This window comes from Peromyscus californicus, unplaced genomic scaffold (assembly GCF_007827085.1).
Source record: "Peromyscus californicus insignis strain IS unplaced genomic scaffold, ASM782708v3 Scaffold_15__1_contigs__length_86483966, whole genome shotgun sequence".
NCBI lineage: Eukaryota > Metazoa > Chordata > Mammalia > Rodentia > Cricetidae > Peromyscus > Peromyscus californicus.
In genome coordinates, this window is record NW_026294447.1 from 75748940 (window position 1) to 75764990 (window position 16051).

General features: G+C 44.7%; 1 protein-coding gene across 1 annotated transcript in view; it reads right to left on the reverse strand.

Moving 5' to 3' along the window:
- Window positions 1-16051, reverse strand: part of Rad51b (RAD51 paralog B) — a 545966-nt gene that overhangs the window by 48768 nt on the left and 481147 nt on the right. The window contains exon 10 of the mRNA XM_052739453.1: window positions 4018-4121. Within this exon, the coding sequence (XP_052595413.1) occupies window positions 4018-4121 (104 nt within the window). The remainder of the gene's footprint in view (window positions 1-4017; window positions 4122-16051) is intronic.

The following is a 16051-nucleotide window of genomic DNA, read 5'->3' on the forward strand; positions in this document are numbered from 1 at the left end:
CTTTCTTTGGATTCACAGTGGTTACTGTTTCAGCCATTCGCACAGGAGTAAGTCAGACACTGCCTTGTGATGGCGCTTCAGCATCCCTTACTCTGGACTCCCTCTTGATTGACACTGCCTTGTGATGGCGCTTCAGCATCCCTTACTCTGGGCTCCCTCTTGATTGACACTGCCTTGTGATGGCGCTTCAGCATCCCTTACTCTGGGCTCCCTCTTGATTGACACTGCCTTGTGATGGCGCTTCAGCATCCCTTACTCTGGACTCCCTCTTGATTGACACTGCTTTGTGATGGCGCTTTAGCATCCCTAACTCTGAACTCCCTCTTGATTATTCATGAGTGCATACATGTACCCATATAAAATCTTCCATCCCTGCCTAGAAGGCACTCAAGATCAGAACTATGCCTTCTTCTTCCTGGCATCTTTATGCTATGCACATGGTGAGCTCACATGCATTTTTGGATGATTTAAAATGCCAAAGACAACAGTAGACCTATCAGAGGCCGCTTTAATTCTCCTCTAAAGACAGGTTTTTGGTTAGAAGAAAAAGACTGTAAAATGGGTAGAAGTGGATTGGAGCAGTGCAGGGAAGGAGTAATTAAAAGCCCAGTGGAAAAGAGCCCCGAATTAGTTCAAAGGAAAACGTGTCCCAGCATCTTAAGAAGGTCCTTGGAAAACACTGAAGCAGAATAAACAAGGGATTGAACTTGTACCCTGATAAGGAGATTTCTTTCTTAGTTATATAATTTTATGAAGTTTCCAGGGTGTAAAGAAAATATTCAGCCAAGGGGGACTCCTTCCCTGGGACAATTTAACAATTTAACTCTTGGGCTGTTCAGCTTGATTTGAGCCCCTGTGATCCCAGACTAAGCCTTATAGTCAAGAGCCCTGGTGCAGGATAAAACATAATCCTCATTCCATAAGCTTGATTCCTTGGTAGAGTGGTCTCTGTTTGCAGACTGAAAACAAAACCAAAAGCAAGAAATAAAAAACTCTATCGATTATCTTCAAGTTGGTATCTCAGAGGTATGGCTATCCTACGATGGCCCTACACACTCTCCTGCTCAGAGGTACCATAAGAAGGTATTTCTAGACTAATTTTAAAGGATTGTTTGGTTGCCCATATCACCAAAAAGTCTTTTGGCTTCAACACTTTGTCATGAACTAAGACCACAGGAAAGACTGAGACAATCACTAAGCCCACTATCTGCTAAGGTGAGATGAGGTCATCAGATTGAGACATTGTTTCCCACAGAGAACATTATCCTAGGTACTAGGTCACAGATTTAACACTTTCTTTCTACAGAGAAATCAAATGCATGTTCTCTTGTCTGGATTGGTAGTCCAGTCATATTTTCATTAATAGTTCATTTTTGTTTGAAAACCAGACTTGAAGGCATTCAAGCCTGCTGCTGAGTGATCAGTAACCAGGGCAACACGTTTTCCTTTGGAGCTCACACCAATGACCCATCTAATAGGGTATGAGTTCATAGACTGTCACCGATCTATCCACACTTTGTTCCTGGTACTTCTTGTGATCAGTGGCCTGTATTTGACCCGATCAGCCAAGAGCCACCCAAATCCTCAAGTCACCAAAGACACACAAAACAGCATTTGTTCTATCAAGTATTTCCTGTTGGCTCTGACAAAATGGACAAGGATGAACATGTTATCATAAGGAAACCAAAACTACAGTTTTAACTTTATTTATTTACAAATTCTACCTAGAATTAGAAAAACTAGAATATGGAAGCCTGGATTCCACAGTACTATATGTGAGAGATTACAGAATCAGGATGTTCTAAGAAGAAAGGCATCTCAAATGAAAGGCAGAGATACTGTGGGTTTTCAACAGGTAGGGTCTAGGGTCCATGAAGTGATAGAATCAACACTGATGTTGGGAACACAAAGGCCCTTGTGCTCACAGACAAGCACTAGGGAAACCAGGAATGTTAAACACACAGGCTTGTCTCTTCAGCGGAAGGGATGTGTGTATACCTGTCCTCTACCCAGAAGGCTGCAAGTGGGTGTGGTTATAATAACCTGGTGACCTGTGCTATCTGTAGGGCTAAGCCTCACCTGAACCCCCCAGGATGTTTACTCCAGACCCTTCCTCCCACGCCTTTATCTTTAGCTTTGTTTCTCAGTCAATAGAACCCATCCTTAGGAAAGATATCACATGTACTTTATAGCCTGGTGACCTTTATGCTATTTGTATGACCACACCAGATCCTAGGCCCTTAAGCTATAGAACCCATTTTTTTTTTTTAAAATTTATTTTTACTTTATGTGCATTGGTGTTTTGCTGTGGGTGTCGGGTCGCCTGGAACTGGAATTATAGACAGGTGTGAGCTGCCATGCGGGTGCTGGGAGTTGAACCTGGGTCCTCTGGAAGAGCACTCAGTGCTCTTAACCACTGAGCCGTCTCTCCAGCCCCCTAGAACCCATTTTTATGGAAGAGGTCACATGTATTTTGCAAAAGAGTTTCAATGCAGTCATGACTTAAGCTTTATTGTGCACATGGAATTGAGATAACTGTGACCAAGAAACTGTTTTCTAAAGTTGCACCGTACTTAAGTATGTCTAAAATAAACTGCCCAGTGTCAGACCCCAGAAGTTTGAACCAACACCAGCTAACTAAATCATGTTGAATTGGATTTTCTTCTTGCCTCATGTGGATCATTACTCTGCTGGCCCTGGTGGTTACAGAGACACCACCGCCCCCCCCCCCCATACACTAAGTCACAAAGAATGCTGCTATTATCAGTGCTATATCTGATAACTACTAACAATGTTTATTTATCAACATTTACCACTTACAAGACACATCAAAGGTCATTAGGTTCTCCAGAAATCTTCTGGATGTATTCCATCAAGAAAAATACTGGAAGTAGCACCCAGGCCACTGGAATCACCAGTGAAAAGGTGTCTCTGAGGTAACAGATGTGCGGGGGCCTGAAAACACAAGAATGCTTCCTTGCATGGAAATAATCTGTTTTATCTTCTCAGAACAGGGCTGACCCAGTGACCAGGCTGGAATGTTATTTACACAGGCCCAAGAAAACTAAGAAGAATCCTCTGGTCTGTAACCAAGGACATCCATAAAGTTGTCTGGAAAAGGCAAATGCTCATATCTGTATCTGATGATTCCTGTCTCCTTGCTAAAAAGAGTCAATTTATTGCCTGCTGGTAAAAGCAACACCATCCTGCCCCATCTCCTCTGGACAGGGCCCCCAGTACCACCCCCTTCTTTATTAACCTGGATTCATCATGTATTTAGGCATCAAATCTGGCTTTGAATCCTGCCCCCATTCAAATAATCAGGGTAGCCGCCCAGTCTTTTTCCTTTGACCTCTTTTGTGAGAGATGCCAACTAAGTCTGGTCAGAAGGTGGGATAAAGTTGAGGGAGGGCATCAAGAGATAGAAACTTCCTGATTTTTGAGAAGATCAGACTATAGCGTTCTTTTCTCTGGAGTTGGGAGAGAAGATTATGAAGGCGGTGGACAGTATGAGTGGAGGGATTCTCCCCCGAGGAAGTCAGCAAACTTTCAGAGGACTCTGACATCATTTAGTACCTTAAACCACTAGCACATATGGTAATGTAAAAGTATTCAGAATCTGGGCTTATGCACTTAAAACACAATTATTTAATCTGCTCACAAACTAGCTAGTCTTCAACAATTATCCACTGAAATAATCATTTAGAGATGGAGGAGTTAAAATTCCCCCAAGTGTGGTCCCTGGTCATTCACACATGTTAAGGAGATGCTAACTCTGCAGGATCCACTCTTACACTGTTTCCCTGTGTGTGGCTAGCTCCCCTCTTCTCTTCCCCCACCCTCCCCTATCTTATTTTAGCTGCTGTTAGGACAAGCAAAGTTTCTTTATGATCCCCTTGCCAGCCAGTACTGGCCCAGGACAGAGATGGTCGCAAACACTTTCAGATACTCTCCCTTCTAGTTCATCTTAATCTCTGACCTTCACACTTGAAGAACTGGGTGGGAGCACTCACTCACCTGCCTTCTCTCTGAATCAAGGTACTGGAGAATCAGCCGGGTGTTCACACAGTGACTCCATGTGTTTCCTAGTGCGGCTACCACACAGCTGGATCCAGAAGTGCCTGAAAGGAGACAGGGCAAAAAGTAGTTTTCAGAGGCCCTTCCTTATATGGCATTTGAGCTAAGCTCAGTCATTATTCATACTCAGCGAGTACTCAAGGCTCAGTCCATCACCGCAAAAGTGGATGAATTAGAGGAGGGTGGCGTAAAGAAAGTGGAGACCAAATAAGAACCAGCGTGGGTTCCTTCAGCCTTCCTGAAAGTGACCACCGGTGGGCAAACAAAGGCATGACGAGGCAACCCAGCTACTGATGATGAAGAATCACCCCTCTACTCATCCCTGGCAGAAGGGCACAGCACCACTCTACTGTTTATGAGCGGTCTTTGTTTAGTTGAATAAGTAGATCTTTGTTTAGATTGGGAAGCATCTTAACTCAATTTTCCTTATCAATCCTGTGGTATATACATATAGCATTCCTTTGCCTTCCCTCCCCCATGTACATCCACACCCAGAAGGGGAGTCTGGAAGAGCTCAGCCTTTTGCACCCAGTCTGCTTTAGTTTGCTCTATTTCAAGAGCAACATTCCTTTACCTCCTAAGACTTTCCTGTAAGGAGGATCTGACCTGGACTCCATCTGAATTCCAAGCTTACTCCAAATTGCATGCGGGCAGCTATCGTACATCTCGAAAGCTTCACTGATCCCTTTTTGACACGACCAGGAGAAACCATCCCTGCTTCCCAACCCCCTTCTTTCTCTTTAGAGGCAAGCTGCCAAAGTCCTGCTTCAGGGAATCCAGATCCCTCTAATCACATCTGGCATATCCTGAGGTTTTCCTCCCCAATCTTGTGCCCTCTTTGACTCCAGGCCAAGGCAGGGATACTGGCCTGGGGGGGCCCTGTTGAACACTTTGACTCCCATCACTGAGATACCAATGAGGAGACCAAGAAAATAGAAGTTGAATAAATTAGCTGAAACAAAATGAGGCATGGAGCTTCTGCTCGTATTATCTCATCTGCACCCCTCATGATCAAGTAGTAACTGGTCCTCTTTCCCAGGACAGACAAACTTCAATGTAGTACCAGCTCCACAAAGCCTTAAGTTCTTGGGTCCAAATACCACAACCGAGAAATGATGTTCCGTGGGTCTTAGCTGGAAGTGATTTTGTTGGCTAATGGCTACTGGGAGGGCTACTGGCATCTAGAAGGTAGAGGCCAGTGCCATTGCTGAACATCCTGTAATGAACAGAAGAGGACTATGGCAAAGGTCTACCCACCTCACAGTACAGCAGTTCTGGAACCCCAAAGTTAGATAATGAACGAATTAGATGGAAATCAACAACAGGCCTCAGTAAGGGGATTTAAAGAATTTAGCACAGAATAGAAAAGAGTAAAATTTAGAGCGACCCTGGTTCATTGTGTACACAATTCAAAACGTGAACAGACGAAGATGAAAATAAATAATGTGGCCTGTGGGAATCTGATCACCCCGCCTCCTCCCCGATTTAATCCTTAGTAGTCCTCCAGGCCTAAAGATAAGACGTTAATGCCTGAACAATGTCTTCTGGGGGCTTTATCTTCTGCTCCTGGCCCGCCCCCACCGACATCATCTCTCTGAGTTCCCTCACTGAATGGCTTTGCTGTGACCTTTTGACTTCTCTGTCCTCATCATCCTTGACCTCTTGTCAGCAGTTGACAGAGAGTCTCCTGGCCTTCTCTGTTGACCTTTCCGATGCGGAGCGCTTCTTTACCTTCTCTTTCATCTCCCTCTTCTTACTTTGGGTGAACCCCAGGGAATTGGGCATGGTCGGCTTTTTTCCCCCTATCTAATACCAAATGCTGAAGAGCCACCGAGTGGCTATGAAATTAATGTGCATTGGTAAGAGGCTAGGTCTTTATCACAACAGAGACGGACTCAATTCCAGTTTTCTTGAGGTACACGACCTCCGAATCTCTCTTCCACTGTCCGTTTCCCCTCGAGTGATGTATGCTCTCTGTTCACGGTACTGAGTTACATAAGGTCATTGTACTTTCAGCACATTCTCCCGTATTTCTCGACCTTTTTCTTTCTTTCTTCTTCTTCATTGGGTGACCTTTGTTTAACTCTTTCCTTTCTGTATGTATGTCTTATGGACATACATGATTTTATGAATCTATATAAAATCTAGGAACCATGAGTAAGAGAAATTATGCATTATTTGCCTTTGGGGGACTCAATTTACTTAATATAAATATCTTCAATTGCATCATTTTACTGATATAGCTATTTTTCTTCATGGCTGAAAAAATTCCATATGTCTATATATACCATGTTTTCTTTACCCATTCCTCTGTTAATGGACCTAGGTTGATTCCATAATTTAGCTATTATTTTTATGTGTTTTGTCTGCATGTATGTATGTGCACCATGTGTGGGCATGTGCCTTCTGAGGCCAGAAGAGGGCATCAGGTTCCCTGTAACTGGAGTTATGGACAGTTGTGAGTCACCACGAGGTGCTGGGAACTAAATCCAGGTCCTCCGTAAGAGCAGCAAATGTTCTTAAACGTTGAGATGTCATCTTTCCAGCTCCTCTTCTGATTTTTAAAAGGAGAAGACAAAAACAAATATTTTGGGTTAATTTTCCTGATTTAAAAATGCTTGCTTGGGCTGAGGATATTGCTCAGTGGTAGAGCGCTTGCTTAGCAAGGACAAGGTCCTGGGTTCAATTCCACAGCACCACACATAAAAGTTGGCTTAGTATTTACATTTTAAGTTTTTGAAGACTTGAGAACCAGATGGGTTCATGTCCATCAGGTTTTTCTATCTGCCCATGTGGTATGGCCACATGTCTACCCTGTGTCCAAAGCTGCCTCTCAAATGCCAACTTCTCTTACCATCACAGAAATAATTAGTGTCTTCCCCCTCTAAAGTTCAATAATACTTTTTCAAATTCTCTCATTTACCTCCATTTATACTGTGGTATGTTATTTGTGCGATTTTGATTAATATGCATTATGAAAGAGCCAGAGGCATGTCTGGTTTGTGCCAGCAGGCCTGAATCACTTAACCCAAGGATGCTTACACTGATTAAATGACTAATAAGTTATTTCCACTGAATGCTGAGCCATGTTATAGACTTGTTTTAACAGCATATTTACATTCTTAATTCTACCTTAAGCTAAAATTAATAGGTTTGCACTTTTTCAAGCAAACTGTAGAAGCTAGCTGTTTATATGTCTGCTAAATGAGAGGATTAAGTGAGGCCGAGGTTTACAGTTTGCCAAGAAAAGGCTGCATGTGAATAATTAGGAGTTACTAATTGGTTAAGAACTTAAAACATTTTTTTTTTTTGGGTGGCGATAAAACTGGAGGAGTACCCCAGTTCTAAATGAAGGCAAGGAATGTTTTTAGAGATCAGAGCCACATCCAGGGCAGGAGCAACTATTTTAAAAATTCCATAAAAGGAAATAAATAATCAAATGATTAAAAAACAAAACCAGAACAAACCAAGAAAAACTCTGTACCACCAGGCCAACAAGAATGGGACAGATCGGTAGCAGATATTTGGCTGTTCTCTGGACAGGGAAACCTGGGTCCTCGTCAAGGGTCACAAGGGTAAACAATAGAGAAAAACTTCCAGAGAAAACTCTGAAAAAGTAACTTTGAGGATGCAAGTTTCAGAAGCACTTACAAGTATCAGGCCAGTGTAAGAGTAATCCTAGCAAGACCTTGAAAATTAATAATGACAAAGGCAATGTCTTTAGAGGCACTAACTATGTGCTAGGCACTACGTAAGCCTCTCAAATAGAGAGGGCGTACACCGTTTGAATTTAGTACACCATTTTTTATCCTCACAATAGCCTACAAGACAGGCAACACTATCAATTCTATTGACAGACTTAAGCTATGAGAGATTAAGTCACTTCCTCAAAGTCACATGATTGGTTAATGGCAGAGCTGGGGTTCAAAACCAGGCTGTTAACCCTACTTTGATTAGCCTTCTCTGCACTCATCATATCTCAAAGATCAACTATCTAGTTACTGTCCTGTCCACAGGGGCCCAAGAAAGGTCCTGGATTGCCCAAAGGCCCATCTCAGGGACGGCACTGACAAGCCATCTTATCTGAGCTCCGCATGTCACTCAGGTCCATGTTCTGCTTCCTTTGTTCTGATGTTCAGTGATATCCCAGGGCAAGAGGGCTCCACAGACAGCACATGCCCCGGCTTGGCAAGCTACTTAGCCGTGCTCAACTGGACTAGCAGCTGGAGTCACACAAGTCAGGTGGCCTAGAACTGACCCTCCCTGGTTAGAGGCTGAAAACTAACCACATCACAAGAGAAGAACCCTAGGTGATTGTGCTGGTAGGGTCACGGGACAGGTCGATGGGGAAGCTAGACAGCTTATACTATATATTCATGGCCTTATTTTCTTCCTGTCTTTTGAGCTCCTAGCGTTCCCATGAGAGGGCTGTCATAAGTGACCATTAATGCTGTTTATGGGAAATTTAACGTAGGAAGAATCTGCTTACTGGCTCTTTGTAAAAGGTGATTTCCTGCCCAGTGACCTAATTGGTCAGGAAACTGATAAGTGAGTCTTCTCTATGTTCATTTGAAGCGGAAGTTCTAAAAACTGGGGCACGCTCCCTTCCTCCCATTTTTGAACAACTGTGATATTTAGACCTGCCAAGGCTGTACGACTTCATTGTCTGAAATTTGGTGGATTCCAATACACATTTTAGAAAATCGAACAAATGAACTGAGATTTGGGAATGTTTTCATTATTTGGGACTTTCTATCATCACCGGCTGAGCCTGCAGAAGTGCTTGAGTAAGATCCCCAAAACAGCCAAGTTCATTCCCACAGAATCAAGGCTCTCTAAAAAGCCTGTGGGAATACTCAGAGACTCGCTTAGGTGAGTCAAAGCAAACAGAGTTCTCCTTCTGTGATTGCTTACCCATCTGTAAAATTTGAATAATAATTCTTGCCTCGAGGCCACCGAAGGTTCTTGGTGACCCTAGATGGAGATACTTGATACGGACAAACGGCAGGAACATTGATGATCAAACACAGAAGATGAAAGTTGAGGAAGAAAAGCAGTTTAACCGCCTCTCTCCCTGGTTTTCCTTCTAATCATTATTCAAGATAGCAGAGCTTAGGAATGAGGTGGTGAGGCATAGGATGTGGACTCTGAAACTGCTCCCAGAACTGCTGCTATCTTTTGGATCCAGTTCCCAACCTCTGGTGGGAGCTGGACATGAAGACACATTTCTCACACGGTCTCCCTGCGCTGCACACGCAGGGTGTAGTCCTCATGATTTCAGGCTGGAGGAGGACAGCCAAGTTGCTATGGAGCCTGGTTTCTAGAAGGTGATGGGCAGCTGGTACCATGCTGTGTCAGCGTTCAGAAGGGGCATGTTGTGTGTGTAGGGGGGAGGGGAGTGATGAAAAAGTTTCTTTTCTGAAAACATTTGAATTTACGACTTTCTGCTAAACATCTCTGAGAGGTCGGACAAAATTGCTAGTGAATGACAGAAACAGGTTTGCCCTGTGGCAGAGGTTTGCCCTGTGGCAGAGGTTTGCCCTGTGGCAGAGGTCTCAACTTGAAAAGAATAGACTTTTGCATGTTTAAAAATAATCGGGGGGGGGGGGGGGAGCGGGTATGAACCACCTCCCAAACAAACAACAACAACCTCCCCCCCAAAAATAAACTAACAAAGCAGTGACTCCCAGAATAGGAACAGAAGGGAGGGAGAAGTTCATGGTCTTAAAAGACTGAATATTTTGAATACTTGGTCCTTCTTGTCCTGTTGGATACAAAGCAACTTACTGAGACAAGAAGTAGGAAATTAAAAACACCACTTATGAATGCTGCAGGATGGGAGTCGGTGTAGGGAAGGTGGTGGGTTACCATGGGAACTTTCTCTATCATGCCTGATGGGTCTGGCCCTGTGGTTCTATTTCTGGTTCAGCTGCACGTTTTCAATGAGACCACAAGGGAGAAGGAACATCTCTAACAAAGAATGCAGGAGTGAGCTTCAGGACTGACCAGCCAGATCACTTTTCCAAGCCACAGTACCTTCACCCATGGTCAGAAGCGGTTGTTCCAAAGGACTTCAGAAGTCCCTGGGTTTACTTAAAACGACAACAGCAACAACAAAAAACCAAAAAGCCCGAGTTAATTTAACAAAAAATTGGTGTCTTATTCAGGGCCTCTTCTTTTCTAGGAAGTTTGTGCACACAGTTCTTCCATGCTGTCTTTGAATCATCGCCAGGTCCCACTCAGCAACCATTTACACCTGAAGACAGTGTAAATGTATGGTCCCTTTTCTAATAACAGATTTCTCCCCAGGTCAGGGATTTTTTTTTTTTTCCTTAAGACTGTTCTACCTATTACAACCCACGAGGACTGACTTCTGACAAACACAACTGCAAATCAACCAAGTTTAAAACACCGGAGTCTGAGTGGTAGGGTGGGAGCAGAAGGGGACCACCATCCATTTGGCTGCATTTCTCCTGTTTCTGACCAGGCCACGACTGCTGCTGAGCTGTGCATTTTCCTACTGGGTCTTCCATTTGACCTAGGGGAACAACTGGAGAATCTTGGTTCCCCCAGTGCAAGGAGGAAATAGAGGACTTCTCAGACTGCTTCCCCTCCGTTTTCCAAGTAGTCTACACTGCCTCTGTTGGAGGCTCTTCAGTTTTCACTGTCTGATGCAGAAAGACAACTTCACCAACCACAGTGGAAGAAGATGAATGGGGTACTGGCTGGGACAAAGATTCAAGGTGACCTACAAGTTCCATGAGGCCACAGGGCAAAAGTATCAAATAAAGAGAGATTGGGAAGGCTCAGACATTTATTCTCCAACAAAATTAATTTCCTTGGGGGCTTGTAGTTCACTAACTGAACCTGTGAACCAGCTGTATTTAGTGTGCACTCTACTTCCTTGGGTCTCTAAAATTGACAATTGTCTGTAGGTCAAATTCCAACGGAAGTGACATTTTTGACCTAGCTCTATAAACAGAGCACTGGAAAAAACCCATCAGCTGCACCGACTGGCCCAGGAACCACATGCTGTCTATCAAGTAACTGTAGGATCTGTGCTGCCATTTTAGACAAGAAAAAAAAAAATATCGTGTTATTTATAATCTTCTGAGTTTTGAGATTCTCAAAATACTTGGAAGCTATTTGTCTTTTGGATTTACAAATAAAGACTCTGGGGCATAAAACCATGTAACAACTGCCTCACCCAATACCATCTGCTCACAGCCCAGTGCCCTGCTAGAGGACCAGGCTGCTTGGCTTAGGGAAAGGGGAAATTTTCTTCCCCAGGGTCTCTTAGCTGGAGGAGAGAGGGATGACTGGTGCCCAGTGTCTGCTCGTATCACACACTCAGGCTGACTCAAATCTCAGTAATACTCATTGCTGGGGAAACCAAGAAACGTGCCGCAGAAGCCATAAAAGGTGGGGGTAATCAGCACCTTTGGAATGCAAGATTTAGAGGTGGATTAATCTCCCATAGCAGCAGGTGGAGCAGAAGCGGGGGTGGGGGGTGGGGGGTGGGGTGAGCTATTCGCTAGGATAGCGCCTGGTGTGCATGGGCACAAATCACTCAAACAGCTCCACTGCCTTTTGTGTGGGGAGAAGACACTTATAATTTCCCAGAGTCTTGGAACAGTCATGTAAGTTATTATCCAATCAGGATACTTTTGAAATTGAGATGGGGTAATTTTAGTCATCATGGGACAGCAGAGATAAATTGGGACTGTTTTGAGTGAACCCAGGTGGTCATTTTATAGGGACACCATGTAGGAACTGCCTGGAATCAGCTGGAGGAGGCTCACTCTTAGAAAAGGTCAGTCTGAAAACCATTCCCATTTGGCAACCAAACCCTTCTGACTGTGTAGGGCTTCTCTGCTGTGCTTACAATGATAGGCATCCGTGTCCTTAAATATAGCTAGGAAAAAATAGCAGAAGATTAGTCCCAGCATCTGAGTAGAAAGAAGCAATCTCCTCCCACTGGTTGAGCAGGTAATGTCCCCAGGAGGCTCCCCAACTACCCCCGCCCCCCCTTTCCTTCAGGAGTACTGCTTTCTTCCTGTTACTTTCTATATGGGAAAGCCTTTTTTTTTTTTTTTTTTTTTTTTTTAGATTTTTGAGACAGGGTTTCTCTGTGTAGCCCTGGCTGTCCTGGAACTCACTCTGTAGACCAGGCTGGCCTCAAACTCAAAGATCTGCCAGCCTCTGCTTCCCAAGTGCTGGGATTAAAGAGGTACACCACCACCACCCAGCAAGGATGACCTGCAACTGAGTGTCTCAACTCTGAAAAGAACTTGTGTGTGCAGGTGTGCACAGCCATGCACATGTATAGAAGGTATCCTACTGTATCACTCTGCTATTCCACTGCCACGGGCTTTTATATTGAACCTGGAGCTAGGCTGCTAGCCGCCCCCCTACACCCCTACCTCTGTGATCCTCCTGTTTCCACCTCCTCCAGTGTTGCGTTACAGGGAGTCAGGCCATGTCCAGGCTTTTTTGTTTTTGTTTTTGTTTTTTCGAGACAGGGTTTCTCTGTGTAGCTTTGGAGCCTCTCCTAGAACTCGCTCTGTAGACCAGGCTAGCCTCGAACTCACAGAGATCGCCTGCCTCTGCCTCCCGAGTGCTGGGATTAAAGGTGTGTGCCACCACCGCTGCCAGGCATGTCCAGGCTTTTATGTGGGTGCTGGGGAGATCTGAACTCAGGTCCTCATGCTTAGCAAGTGTTCTTATCTGCTGAACCATCTTCCCAGGCCCGAGAAGAAATTTTTTTTTTTTAAGATTTATTTATTTATTATGTATACAGCATGTATGACTGCAGGTCAGAAGAGGGCACCAGATCTCATTACAGATGGTCGTGAGCCACCATGTGGTTGCTGGGAATTGAACTCAGGACCTCTAGAAGAGCAGTCCGTGTTCTTAACCTCTGAGCCATCTCTCCAGCCCCAAATACTTTTTTTTGTTTGTTTGTTTTGTTTTTTCGAGACAGGGTTTCTCTGTGTAGCTTTGCACCTTTCTTGGAACTCACTTGGTAGCCCAGCCTCGAACTCACAGAGATCCGCCTGGCTCTGCCTCCCGAGTGCTGGGATTAAAGGCACGCGCCACCACCGCCCAGCCTGAGAAGAACTTTTAATTAACAATGAATTCACTTATGAGAAGGAAAACACACACACACACACACACACACACACACACACACACACACACACACACACCATCCTTAAGCTAACACTAGAAAAAGAAAGCAAACACTGAACTATTTAAAGAAACCTGAAGCACATTTTTAAGATTTTCATGCTCATTTAAAATAAGCCAGGATGTTTACATGAAATGTCCCTTGTCCTCAGATGTATTTCTATCCCCGTGCTACGAATTTTTCAGATTGCACTTAACAACTGCCTTGGTCTGAGCTTTGTTTTTCTGGTCCCATCACGGTATCTGAAGGGGCAGAAGGATATCGGAGTTGCATTCGCAGTAAATCTGTATTATGCACGGTCATCATCCCAGGTTTTGACTGTCTGATATTTGTTTCGGGGGAAACATTGGCCGATGGAGAAGGAACACAGCTGTTTGGTCTGACATCAGATTGGTTCTCCACACTGACTGCTGGAGTGAGAGAAATCACCCTCAGACATGTGTCTTTGGAGAGAGCTGGGAAAGGTCAAAAAAAAAAAAAAAGGCACATCCTTTATCAGTTTCTCTGCCTGGGGAAGACTTAAGCCACAGGGGAGAATATCTGGAAGCTGTACATATTTCAGGACCGAGTTTGGACAGTGAGAGGGCCACATGACAACCGACTTAACTGAAAAGCAAGGGGGTTCTCTGGAAGCCATGCTTTAGCTTTGGGAACTCAGCTCCCGAGGAAATGGAAATCCCAGGTCTGGGAACCAGTCCCTTCATGTTTAGCATGGATCCAGACCTGGGTCAGCAGCTCCTGCTTCATGCCTGCATCAGCCTCTTGGCTCTGCACGAAGCAAGGACAGGAGGAAAAAAGAAATGTGATTCATCAGGAAGTATATTCTTGAAGAGAAATATTTCTGTGGAACTGGTTTCAAGTGACTCAAAGATTTTAATATACAATGACATTTCAACTAAACCCAGTGTCTAATCCTGGACTCAACCCTGGAAAAACCTGCCACAGGAGCATTACTGGGGCACCTGGAAAAGCTTAAATACTGCCTGTATATTAGATTACAGTACTGTATCAATGCTAATTTCTCAGGCAAAAGAATAAATATATTATGGCTATATAAGAGAAATTGCTGTTCTTGGGTGACAAATGAAAGTCTCGGGGCAGACGACCATGACATCTACGACTTACTGTCAAATGGTGCCACAAAGACAATAACAACTTAATGATATTAAAAAGTAGATGGATAAGGACAATAAGCAAGAAAGACAGACCAGGTGAGGCAGCCTGCGAGCAGCCTAGGAGGCGGGTACTCCAGTTCACTGTAGTGTTCTTGGAACTTTCCAGCATGAAAATGTAAGTTAGCTGTGAGGGATGGACTGGGTCACATATAACAGCAGGATGTGAGGTTAGGTCAAATATGTGTTTTTCACATCAGAATCACCTGGTTAACTCTCTAAGGTGTTGAATTCTGGGTCCACCCAAATCTAAGGCACCCACATATCTATAGGCACTGTGCACACACATGCGTGTGCACGTACACACACACACACACACACACACACACACACACACACACACACACACACACCCTCATCACAGGAGTTTGCATTTCTGTTTTCCATGGCCCAGGTGTGTTTGCATTGGGAAATCTTCAGTGTCTTGTGACATGGCTCTGTATCCTTTTCATCTTGGAGACGCAGCTCGGGAGAATGCCCTTTGGCCCAGTTTAAAAATGTCATCTGCTGACTTTATCTTCCTCTTAGCTCCCAAGGGGAAAAGAGAGGAGAGATGTAAGTGCTTTTCAGAGTGGCCATAACTCATCTGTCTGGAACTGCTGTCAGAGGCGCCACCCAAAACATCCAGAAGAGTGGAGGGGGACTGCTGACAGCTAGTGGCATAGAACAGGCCAGGGCTAGAGTGGGCCCGTTCCCTCATTAAGGTCCTTCCTCAGTGATGCTCCTTGGCCTGAAGTTTTTCAAAGTGGGTCAGCTTTCAAGGGGTCCAGCCCCTGTTGTCACTCAGGCAGGAACAGTGCTACTCAGAGTCAGGATAACGAAAAGGGACAGGAGACAGATGCTCCCAAGTGTCTCTACCTCTGAGGTTGTAAGGATAGCTGATAAAGTCAACTGAAGTTTCTTTCCTTTGATCTCAAGACACAGGCACAATCATTACTCCTGTGTTGGGGGCGGGGGCGGGGGGGGGAGAGAGAGACAGACAGACAGACAGAGAGACGGCCACTGGAACCCACCTTGCTGCAGGCAGATCTGCTAGCCCAGCTGCCTCCCTTCTGGCATCTGAGAGCAAACTGCTGTGGAGAATGCTTTTAATTATCACCTAGCATGAATGTGAGGATTTATTGTTATGCTTTCCTCCCACCCATCTCAATTGCCCCTTTGGGAAGTAGAAGGACTGATAGGAATCAGTATATACTCTTGCATGGAGAGAATGGAATGTGGGCGTCACACGTGTCTGCTGCCCCTGAAGGCACTGAGAAGGGGTGAGGGGTAGGAGGAGATCCATGAAGAGTTCGAGGTCCATGAAGAGCTCCTCAGTGTCCTTGTCAGAGCATTTTCACGTCTCATGAAGCCCTATCTATGCAGGCTGCTCAGTTCCCTCAGTGTGGCCTGCCTTTTTTTTTTTTTTTTTAAACATCTGGAACAAGGTTTCCTTGAACCAAGGCTAGGAGAAGCTGCCAGACTTCTCTTTTGGAGGGTTGTGCACACACATGAGGGATCACATACATGTGAGGCTCGTCTCCCTCATATCAACACAAGGCTCACAAAAAAGGAGGGCCACAGAAGAGGGGGAGAACTCTCATTTGTAACGAACATCCCCATTGAACTCTAG